A 12,239-nucleotide genomic window follows, 5' to 3' on the forward strand; every position below is an offset into this window, starting at 1 on the left:
AATTTGGTATATATATGTATTTCAAAATTGGTAACAGTTTTCTTTGAGAAATATTATTGCGTGAAATTAATTCTCAAATAACGAAATGGCACTCTAAATCCAAGATGCAAATTATTATTCCTATTACCATCATCATCACTATCGTCATCATTAATTAGTTACTTGATGCTAAATTCAAATTTCCCGCCTTTGCTGTAACGTTTTCTTCAAGGTATATATATAGCCTCCGTGGTTATCTTTATAACATTTAGTTCTGCTCGGTCCTCCGAGAAGCACGTCTTTCCTTGTTGAGCTTACTTTTCAACTAATATCAAGATTTTTTTAAGGTTAGTCATAATTATTTCACTCTTTCTCTGTAGTCTAAATCTTCCTGAATAATTTCGGAATAAACCCTCGTAAAACTTACATTTGACAATTCATGGAAGCAGTTTTACTCGGGGATTACTGGCTTTGGCAAAATTTTGTGATTAGCCTTTATCGTGAGGTGTTTAGATTGCAATTTTAAAATTTCAATATACAATAAGCATTTAAATGTACAATCGAACGCTGTTAATTAAAATGATAAAATGACAAAATAGTGATTTGCCACTATAAATTTATAACAAAGTAACTGGTCGATTTACTTTACTCACTCTAGGGAAATATGTTTTATTTCCAATTATATTGGATCTGGCCGAGGTAATAGGAAAAAGTGCAGATAGTGATGCACGCATGGGATGGTCACAGAGAATGTTCACATTTTTCAAAATGGCCGGCAGGTTTCCAAGATGGCTTCCTGTTATATATGAATATTAACCTTTAATTGATTAGTCTTAATCACTTATCTCATGCTATAATACCGAAAGAGTCAATAATACGTTGATATGAAATTTGGCAAAATGGATTTTCGGCAATAAATCCTGGTTTGGAGTCATCTCCCATCATTTCTGCGATGAGTGGCACTGCTAATGCTATCTATTTCCTATATTTAAAATGGAAGCTCAAAATCGAAAAAATCGGCTCGGCAAGCAAGCAAATGATGGAGTAAAGAGAAGGAAGAGATGGGGAGGAGAAGGTAGTTTCGAAATTAAAAGAAGATGGAATTAAAACGGAGGGAGCGAAACCCTGTGCGTTTTATTATACTTGTATATCTCTCGATTATGTCTGAAGGTTCGGGGTAGGGAGGAAGCAATTGCTTTTACTGTTTTTTCTGTTAAGTTGGTTGGTTTTGTTGAAATTATCATTTAAGAATCAGCTAGATGAGCAAAACGAGCTATTTTCGATGTATTTACTTTTTAGTTTTGTATAAATAAACACAATCAATTAACTTCGGATTATGATTGAATTTGTAATGGAACCTAATTAACAGATTTTCCCCTCTGCGAGTGGCAGAGCGAGAAATACAAAGCATGGCATAAATAAAAGAAAGGATAGACGACGAAGGGAAATAAAGATAGAGGCAAGCAAAGAGAAAGATGTGATGAGTTATACGATAGCGTGAGCATACATACACACACACACACACATATCGTCCGCTACGGCCCAGTACCGCCTGGCACTGCCCGGTACCGCCTGGCACTGCCCGGTACCGCCTGGCACTGCCCGGTACCGCCTGGCACTGCCCGGTACCGCCTGGCGCTGCCCGGTACCGCCTGGCACTGCCCGGTACCGCCTGGCACTGCCCGGTACCGCCTGGCACTGCCCGGTACCGCCTGGCGCTGCCCGGTACCGCCTGGCACTGCCCGGTACCGCCTGGCACTGCCCGGTACCGCCTGGCACTGCCCGGTACCGCCTGGCACTGCCCGGTACCGCCTGGCGCTGCCCGGTACCGCCTGGCGCTGCCCGGTACCGCCTGGCACTGCCTGGTACCGTCCGGTACCGCCTGGCACTGCCCGGTACGGCTTGGCACTGCCCGGTACCGCCTGGCACTGCCCGGTACCGCCTGGCACTGCCCGGTACCGCCTGGCGCTGCCCGATACCGCCTGGCACTGCCCGGTACCGCCTGGCACTGCCCGGTACCGCCTGGCGCTGCCCGGTACCGCCTGGCACTGCCTGGTACCGTCCGGTACCGCCTGGCACTGCCCGGTACGGCTTGGCACTGCCCGGTACCGCCTGGCGCTGCCCGGTACCGCCTGGCACTGCCCGGTACCGCCTGGCGCTGCCCGGTACCGCCTGGCACTGCCCGGTACCGCCTGGCACTGCCCGGTACCGCCTGGCACTGCCCGGTACCGCCTGGCACTGCCCGGTACCGCCTGGCGCTGCCCGGTACCGCCTGGCACTGCCTGGTACCGTCCGGTACCGCCTGGCACTGCCCGGTACGGCTTGGCACTGCCCGGTACCGCCTGGCGCTGCCCGGTACCGCCTGGCACTGCCCGGTACCGCCTGGCGCTGCCCGGTACCGCCTGACACTGCCCGGTACCGCCTGGCACTGCCCGGTACCGCCTGGCACTGCCCGGTACCGCCTGGCACTGCCCGGTACCGCCTGGCACTGCCCGGTACCGCCTGGCGCTGCCCGGTACCGCCTGGCACTGCCCGGTACCGCCTGGCGCTGCCCGGTACCGCCTGGCACTGCCCGGTACCGCCTGGCACTGCCCGGTACCGCCTGGCGCTGCCCGGTACCGCCTGGTACCGTCCGGTACCGCCTGGCACTGCCCGGTACGGCTTGGCACTGCCCGGTACCGCCTGGCACTGCCCGGTACCGCCTGGCACTGCCCGGTACCGCCTGGCGCTGCCCGGTACCGCCTGGCACTGCCCGGTACCGCCTGGCACTGCCCGGTACCGCCTGGCGCTGCCCGGTACCGCCTGGCACTGCCTGGTACCGTCCGGTACCGCCTGGCACTGCCCGGTACGGCTTGGCACTGCCCGGTACCGCCTGGCGCTGCCCGGTACCGCCTGGCACTGCCCGGTACCGCCTGGCGCTGCCCGGTACCGCCTGGCGCTGCCCGGTACCGCCTGGCACTGCCCGGTACCGCCTGGCGCTGCCCGGTACCGCCTGGCACTGCCCGGTACCGCCTGGCACTGCCCGGTACCGCCTGGCGCTGCCCGGTACCGCCTGGCGCTGCCCGGTACCGCCTGGCACCGTCCGGTACCGCCTGGCACTGCCCGGTACGGCTTGGCACTGCCCGGTACCGCCTGGCGCTGCCCGGTACCGCCTGGCACTGCCCGGTACCGCCTGGCGCTGCCCGGTACCGCCTGGCATTGCCCGGTACCGCCTGGCACTGCCCGGTACCGCCTGGCACTTCCCGGTACCGCCTGGCACTGCCCGGTACCGCCTGGCGCTGCCCGGTACCGCCTGGCACTGCCCGGTACCGCCTGGCGCTGCCCGGTACCGCCTGGCACTGCCCGGTACCGCCTGGCACTGCCCGGTACCGCCTGGCACTGCCCGGTACCGCCTGGCACTGCCCGGTACCGCCTGGCACTGCCCGGTACCGCCTGGCACTGCCGGGTACCGCCTGGCGCTGCCCGGTACCGCCTGGCACTGCCCGGTACCGCCTGGCGCTGCCCGGTACCGCCTGGCGCTGCCCGGTACCGCCTGGCGCTGCCCGGTACCGCCTGGCACTGCCTGGTACCGTCCGGTACCGCCTGGCACTGCCCGGTACCGCCTGGCACTGCCCGGTACCGCCTGGCGCTGCCCGGTACCGCCTGGCACTGCCTGGTACCGTCCGGTACCGCCTGGCACTGCCCGGTACCGCCTGGCGCTGCCCGGTGCCGTCCGGTACCGCCTGGCACTGCCCAGTACCGCCTGGCACTGCCCGGTACCGCCTGGCACTGCCCAGTACCGTCCGGTACCGCCTGGTACCAGTCGGTACGGCCCGGTACCGTCAAGTACTGCCCATTACCGTCCAGTACTACCGTGGGAACTGCACGGTACTGCCCCTTACCGTCCGGTACCGTCAGGCACTGCCCGGTACCACCCGGCCTTGGCCGGTACCGTCCGGTACGGCCTGATACCGACCAACACTACCTGGTACCACTTGGCACTGCCTGGTACCGTCCGGCACTTCCCGGTACCGTTCCGTACTGCCCGGTATTATCCTGCACTGCCCGGTACCGCCTGGCAGTGTCCGGTACCGCCCGGGATTGCTCGGTACCGTCCGGTACGGCAAAGTACCTTCTGGTACTGCCCGGTAGCTATAAACGCATTATTTGTCCGGGCGGTGCCAGGCCGCACCGGACGGTACCGGGCAGTACTGGAAGGTACTGGGCCGTAACAGACTGTACTGAGCAATGCCAGGCGGTACCGGGCAGGACCGGACGGTGCCGGTTAATGCCAGGCGGTACCGGGCAGTGCTAGGCGGTCCCGGGCAGTACTAGGCCGTACCGGACGGTACCGGGCACTACTGGACGGTACTGGGGAGTGCCGTGTCGTAGCGGACGGTACTGAGCCGTAGCGGAGAGTACCGGGCCGTAGCGGAAGGTACCCGGCAGTACCGGATGGTACCGGACAGTGTCAGACGATACCGGGCAGTGCCGGACGGAACTGGGCAGTGCCAGACGGTACCGGGCAGTGCCGGACGGTACCAGGCAGTACCGGACGGTCCCGGCCAGTACTGGCCGATACTGGGCCGTGCCAGAAAAAGAGACGTTTTTAGCTACCGGGCAGTAGATTTTCTTGCACCGGGCAGTGCTCAGCGGTACTAGGCAGTACCGGACGGTATCGGATAGCACCGGACGGTACTGGGCAGTACCGGAAGGTATCGGGCAGTACCGGACCGTTTCGGGCAGTTTCAGACGGTGCCGGGTGGTACCGGGCGGTACCGGGCAGTGCCGGAGGGTACCGGACAGTATTTAGTATGAAATTCATACGAGAAAAAAAACAATGCGTTTATAGCTACCGGGCAGTGCCGAGCGGTACCGGGCAGTATTTAGTATGACCGAAAATATGCCTTCAAGAGCAATATCAATGTGATAATAATTATAATAATTACACGATGACAGTAACAACATTAGCATTGTTCATAATTATAACTGAAATTGGTTTTAATTATATTGATAGTATAATAACGTTGGTTGTATTGTTGTGGTAACAAAGACATATTTTTGTAACTATTACTGCTAGTCATTGCTGCCATTACTATTAACGTTACTGTTACTGTGAGAGTAATGATTATGATAATTGTTTCAACTGTTAAGGAGGTCATTATTTGTATGCACATCAGTATTATTGTTATTATTATTATTATTGTTATTGTTATCAATATGATCATTATTATTATCATTATCATCACCATCATCATTCCTGGTAACATAATTATTGATATTCATTATTAATCTCATTGTTAGTTTTGTTATCATTATTGTTTTTGTTATTGACATTACTATTGTTATTATTATATCCATGCTAATCTTTGTCATCGTTGTTATCATAATGTTTTTTTATTGATATCCCTGTTATTATTGTTATTGTTGTTATTATTATTGTTGTTGTTGTTGTTTTTGTTGTTATTATTGTTATTATAATCATTATCATTATTATCATCATCATTGTTATCATTATTATAATAATCGCCACTATCATTATTAATATTACTATCATTATCATCATTTTTATGGCCATTATCATCATTGTCATTATTATAATTATTATTGTTATTATTATCACCATCATTATTACAATTATCTTTACTATTATCATAACTACTTTTGATATAATTATTAGTCACTGTTACTGCTGTTACCGTCGTATCATTACTGCTGTTACCAATGTTTTCATTGTCATTACTATTGCTTGTACTGTAACTGATGTCACCATTATTATATGTAAGGGCATCTCTTTCTACCCCATTATTATCATTATCCTCTCATGACCATTTGTGTGCCAATATTCTCACCATTATTTATATTTTCTGTTTACAAGATGGCCTTCAGTGCGGACGAATTCACGGTCTCCTGCAGTGAAACCGAAGGCATGAGACTCTACGAGCTCCTGACGAAGGTAATACAGAGAGATGAAGACAAGAAGATCCAGGTGCTTAGCATCGGCCCCGCGAACGACAAGGAGGTCGTCTCAGTGCTCCTGCTGGGGGAGACGGGCGCCGGGAAGACTCGCCTGATCAATGCGCTTTTGAACATCGTCTTCGGAGTCCAGTTGGCCGATGACTTCCGGTTCGTGTTGAAGGACCAGATGGATCTCACCAGCAAGAGTCAGATCCACAGCCAGACGGACTACATAACAGCCTATTTGATTCATCATATGGACGGAATGCTGATCAACAATAACCTAATGATCATAGACACGCCGGGGTTTGGTGATACGAGAGGTGTTGAGTACCAGAATCGCGTTATGGAACGTTTGTCTTTTTTTTTGTTAAATGATTTTGGAATTGATAATCTACATTGCATTGGACTGGTCGCCAAAGCTAATCAGACCAGAATTTCAAGATGCCAGATCAATATCCTGAATGCTTTCTCCTCACTGTTATCACATGACGTCACTCCCATAACAAAACTTTTGGCTACATTTGCCTCTGACGATAATCACGTACACGAAGTCGTGAAATCTGCTGGCATTAACTTCAGTAGCGTCTATGAGTTCGATAACTGGCCTCTTTACATAACACGCAATAACACGGATCGTAGGTCAAGCCTTAATCACGAATACAGATGGGACAACATGCAGGAGAAGAACTTACGATTTCTGAGAGAGTTAAGTGCAGTGCCTCCCGTCAGCCTCAAAAGCACGCGGCAGCTCCAAGCAGATCGAAGGCTTCTTGCAGAGACCAAAGCCAAGCTGAAGGATGAAGTCAAACGCGAAGCTTCTCTGACACGAGCTCACGATAAGCTGAAAACAGAAATGAACAAGCTACTAGAGAAAGCAGAGAAGATTAAGTGGAAATACAATGAAAAATACGTTTCTTACGACAGGTGCGAAGGTGAGAGTGGTTTTCACACACACAACTGCAAGATCTGCAAGAAGACCTGCGAGACTTGCAGGGACCCCTCAAACATCAGGGCTGGGATCGTGGGAACAACCACGGGTGTAGGAACCGGCGTAGCAACAGGGATCTTCTCTGCCATGATAAGTGGAGTAGTAATTGGGGCCGAAGTTGGCCTATTTGGGGGTCCAGTAGGCGCGACTATAGGGTCTTCGATCGGTGCAGCAAGTGCTTTGACCTCTGGCCTTATTGCAGGAATCAGGAGTAGGAAAACGAAGTTTGAATGTCCGCTTGCATCTTCGGATAGAACGTGTGAAAAAAACGGATGCTCACATAAGATGTCAGAACATGAAATAGGGAGTTATTCAATAACCGAATCTGAAAACTGGACTGAGAAGGTTAATTTATTGTTAAAAGCTAAATATGATGAATTGATCAATCAAAGTCGCAAAACAGAGAGTCTCATGAAAGAAAAGGAGGAGCAGATTCATGGTTGTAGAGTCTCCTTAAAGAAGAAGGCGATGAAGGTAGTAAACAACATCAAAGCAATAAGCGAGCTGAGTCTAGAATCCGATTCGCTTACTCAAGAGAAGTTCCTTGAGGAGACGATTGCTGAAGTGAAGGATCTGGAGGAAGTTAGGATCCTGAGAACAATCTTTTCGGATGTGGCTTAACTGGACAGTATCATGGAATAAGGCCTTTATTTGCAAGACATTTCAGGCCAACTGAATTAAACTAGGAAGTAGCACTTAGTTGTTTTAATTTCAATAAAACAAGAATGGGAACTGATTGCATTCTAGTTATTGATTAAACACTGCCTTCTATTTTGAAATGTATTAGCGAAAACAAGTGGAATCTTAAAATATGTTTAACAAATGTATTAAATATGAAGAAAGAAACCTGCTCTTAACTTTAGAAAAATGTATAGGTGATTAGATTTACAAAGCACTACAGCAATATAGCATCTCAAGAGTATTGAACCAGTATTACAAATTTCTTCTCGAGTGATTGCTATTTCAATAAATTTTAAACATTCTTTCTAGGTCATGGGATATTTTCTTGTTAATTGGGTACTTATTGTTATGATCGACTGTATTTAGTCAAACAATGTACAAGTGTATTCAGTAGAATAAAAAAATGGTATATACATATCTATAATTTCCCTCAATGCATGCACAATCGTCACCAATTTTCCACATAGCACACTCTGAATTAAGTGGGCCCTGCAGCAGAAATGGAAAGTTTATATATGTTTGTTGTTACCTTCATGTCACTCTCTTTTGAATGTCTTCCTTTACGAAAATTGGATTAATAATTTCATAAAACCATGAATTAGAAATATAAAGGAGACACGTTGGATTCTGAAAGATAGTCCTAAAATAGGCTACATAAAACAAATACCATTTAAATTCCCATTTAAGTTGCTATTTTCATTGATATCAAAGAGAGATTTGATCTCAGGTTCTGTACCTATATCTATTTTCGAAAGAAGCCACATTATACTTGCAAATTAAAATAAGTTTTCCAGATAAATATGCGCTCGCACACACACACACACACACACACACACACACACACACACACACACACACACACACACACACACACACACACACACACACACACACACACACACACACGCACGCACGCACGCACGCACGCACGTATATCAGTGTCAGACGGAAAGACGTGGAACATGTAGAAACTTATTAAGCTTATTAAGAGTCACCTGGGTTTTTCTGAAAAGGTGTGTGTGTGTGGGTGTGGGTGTGTGCATATATTTGTAGATTTATATCCATGTATATACATATATATACATATAAATATAAATATTTCTATATATAAATTTATCTATCTATCTATATATATATGTATTTATGTAAATAAGTATGTGTATCTCTCTCTTTCTCTCCCTCTCTCTCTTTTTAGCTGTTATCTATATCAACACACACACACACACATATGTGTGTGTGTATAAGCTTCAAACAAGCATCCTAAAATTCTGTAATGTTACTGTGATACTTAACTTGACAGACCTACCTTACTACAGGACCCGATATGATAGTCATAGTAATCCTATTTTACGCATCCTATCAAAATTCCCTTCACAAAAGCGCGAAACAAACTCATATAATACGTATAAAGCAAAAACATTCGAGACCCACAGAACCACACGTTTAAACACACTCGCAGTTGCATCCAGAACCTTTCTCAGGCTGTGCTTATCTTACCACTGATTCCACATCTAAATTTTATGCTACGAGTAATACTGATCTGCACGAGTAAGTGACCGAAATAGAAACCAAAAGAAGGTAATTTAAATATAATATAAAATTGCATTGTCATTCCCGTGCCGGGAATCGAACCCGGGCCTCGCGGGTGAGAGCCGCGTATCCTAGCCACTAGACCACACGGGATTTATTGTTATTGTTAAATTGTGCTGATAATAGATTAAGCACAGCTTGTTCGAAGCAAGGAAATAATGCTCTCTCTCTCTCTCTCTCTCTCTCTCTCTCTCTCTCTCTCTCTCTCTCTCTCTCTCTCGCTCTCTCTCTCTCTCTCTCTCTCTCTCTCTATATATATATATATATATATATATATATATATATATATATATATATATATATATATATATATATATATATATATATATATATATATATATACAAAACAGTTCCTTTGCGTGCAAGGAATCGACCGCGCGTCTCGGCGCTAGGCCACACGGGATCTGCATCATTCTGTGATTTCACTTTGAAATCAATAACAGCACTTGTTGCCCAGCAGTGGTATCAGATTTAGCCTCTAATGAAGCTTCTACATGTTTCGTGTTTTTGCGTCAGACAGACATACATATGAGTGCGTGCGTGCGTGCGTGTGAATCAGTGTAGCCTGAAATTCAGTTATGTTTTTCGATACACTAAATAGTCATCAGAGTATGGTGGAATACTGTGCATTTGGAGCACTTCAGATTCACGGAAGTATGGCGGACTGCAGGCAACAGAACACAAGGAGCACTGTTCATTGACATAGAGAAAAAGAACGACAGAGTCCCTCTGGGTGAGTTATAGCCCCCGTGAGGAAAAAAGACAGAAGTAGGCCTACGTTCGACTGGCAGGAGACGAGTGCACTGCGGGGACAGTGAAACGTTGCTCCGAGTGCAGCAAAAAGCACTTAGGTGTTTAGAAAGGGTAATCTCGCAAGACTTTAGGAAGAGAGAGGAGGTGTTACATGGCTCCTGAAAGGGGGGGGGGGGGCTGGGCATCCTAGCCCTAGATCAGAGGCTCTTACGTTGGGGTCCTTGGAAGGGTTTCACGTCCGTAAGGATCAGACAAAATTTGATGTTTATATTAGTCGACTGAAATTTCGTCGTATCCGCTTTGTTCTTAGAACGAAATTTCCTCTTCCGAAAATGCACATGATTGAGAATGCAATAAGAGATAGAAGGAGGGTAAATGAATGAATTTGAATAGATAGAGTGGGTGGATAAAAATACGAGTGCATGGCAGAATGGATAAATGAGACAATATAGGAATTGATATTGGAGAGAAAGATAGGCAGGAAGAGAGAGATAAAAGTCAATGACAGAGCGATTCAATGAGTGAGAGAGAGGGGGGAGGCAAAAAAAAAAAAAGAGGATGAGAGCGAGAACGTTCTAGAATTTAGGTTAAGGAATGTGTTTTGCCAGCATTTTCTGGCATTTTTATTTATGAATTAATTTATTTGTTCTATTAGAACCTCGTGTGATGGTAACTGAACCTGAATTGGCTATGTGGCTCCCTTATTTACCGTCGGTTTGTCTTGCTGCCTCATTTAGTGCTCAGGGTTTAGCGTTACTTTTTATGTTAATATGTACCTGGTTCATACATGCATTCGCACGTGCTTACGAATACGGACACAGACACAAACACACACACACACTCTCGCTGTCTCTGTCTCTCAATGTTACACATCACGCGCCTGCATATACTCACGAGGAAGTTAGTAAAATACAGCCTCCAACCCCTTCTCCCTGCCACTCGACCACGGTGGACGAGCGGGCAAAGGCGCCGGATTCGAACGCGCGACCGCATATCCGAATTCGCGGTCGCGGGTTCGAATCCCCAAAAGGGAGCAGAAATTGCCCCCTCTGATTGAACATTGCTCGGGGCTGAAAGACATGAAAAGCTCCGGGCTTAAAACAAAAAAAGAAAGCGCCGTTGCAGTCAGTTTTACCTTTTGATCATCTTGTGCATGATTAATTGCATTTATCTATAGACACAGATAGAAAATATATAGTAATTGGTGAAACACGGCGCGGATTCCCGTAGAGTTTTGGGACATGGAATGGAAGAAAGGTAAATAGTTTGGAAAGGGAACGTCAAGGAGTAATATTAATTATCATTTCCATAAGATAAAGATTTGTAATAATAAAGTAATAGAAAAATCCTTTAATGGGCTTCATGAATTCGTTAGAAAAAATATATAGTGAAGATTGTAACTTTGACAACATTAGTAATAATGGCAATTAGAAGTTCAAAGTCGAAATACATTATTTTACATCAAATTATTAATTAAGATGCATACGAGGACAACCTCCTCGACATAAAAGAAAGTGTTTCTGTCACACCAGATTCTATTCAGAATTGCTTTGACAAAATGAAAATTAAAGGAAAGAGAGAAAGAGACAGATAGATAGATAGATAGAGAGAAATTGTTTGATGCACTTAAAGAAAGGATTGTTTTTTTTTGTTGTTGTTGTTTTTTAGATATAATTAATAAAATACTTGCGGCTCTCCTGCAGTGCAATGCAGTTCGTCATCTATATCCTTCAAGAACATTTTTTTTTTTTACCTGCTATTGTCGTTCCAGATTTTGTTTGTGTTTGCTCATTTTGTGGGAGCAGTTTCTCGAGGGATCAAAGCTGTCCTAAAAAAATGAATATCAGGACTTTCACTTTCCTCAAACACACACATACATTTAATTACATATACTTACATATATGTATATTTGTAAATATATGTGTTTATATGTACATGGTATATAAACTATATATGAAAATGCGGATACACCATCTCTTTCTTTCTGTATCCTCTTTTAACAAAACACTCACTCTTTTTTTATTATCAGTATTATTCTCTCTTTCTTAATAACCAGTATTAACCAGGTGTAGAGATGACCACGTGCGCTTCACACGCGGGAGGTCCTCGGTTCGATTCCGACCGGAAATGATATTTTGGATTTTGAAGAATTTGACTATACATTTCTGTTTATAATACTTCGAGATACAGCCAAAGCGATTAAGTAATACTGCTGCAATTTTACCTTTTGTATGAATTATTGCAACTGAATGAGAGGCTGATAATATGCAGAGATACTCGGCCATATCATTACTGTTCCTTTACCTTT

At 46.4% G+C, this 12,239-nt stretch overlaps 1 protein-coding gene and 1 non-coding gene across 2 annotated transcripts; one reads left to right on the top strand and one right to left on the bottom strand.

Annotated features, from left to right (window-relative positions):
* The first annotated feature begins 241 nt into the window (after positions 1 to 241).
* On the top strand, positions 242 to 8,001 carry LOC113811319 (uncharacterized). The gene is made up of 2 exons (XM_027363038.2): positions 242 to 326; positions 5,837 to 8,001. Exon 2 carries the CDS (start codon positions 5,837 to 5,839, stop codon positions 7,526 to 7,528), a length of 1,692 nt encoding a protein of 563 aa, XP_027218839.2. The 5' UTR covers positions 242 to 326; the 3' UTR covers positions 7,529 to 8,001.
* Positions 8,002 to 9,199: 1,198 nt separating this feature from the next.
* TRNAE-CUC (transfer RNA glutamic acid (anticodon CUC)) lies at positions 9,200 to 9,271 on the bottom strand. The gene has a single exon. It is a non-coding gene; the product is annotated as a tRNA-Glu (tRNA).
* Between the last annotated feature and the right edge of the window lie 2,968 nt (positions 9,272 to 12,239).

The sequence above is a fragment of the Penaeus vannamei genome, unplaced genomic scaffold (genome assembly GCF_042767895.1).
Source record: "Penaeus vannamei isolate JL-2024 unplaced genomic scaffold, ASM4276789v1 unanchor306, whole genome shotgun sequence".
Classification (NCBI taxonomy): domain Eukaryota; kingdom Metazoa; phylum Arthropoda; class Malacostraca; order Decapoda; family Penaeidae; genus Penaeus; species Penaeus vannamei.

Coding starts and splice junctions, on each gene's coding strand:
- LOC113811319 (XM_027363038.2), top strand. CDS start 5,837: ATGGCCTTCAGTGCGGACGAATTCACGGTCTCCTGCAGTGAAACCGAA.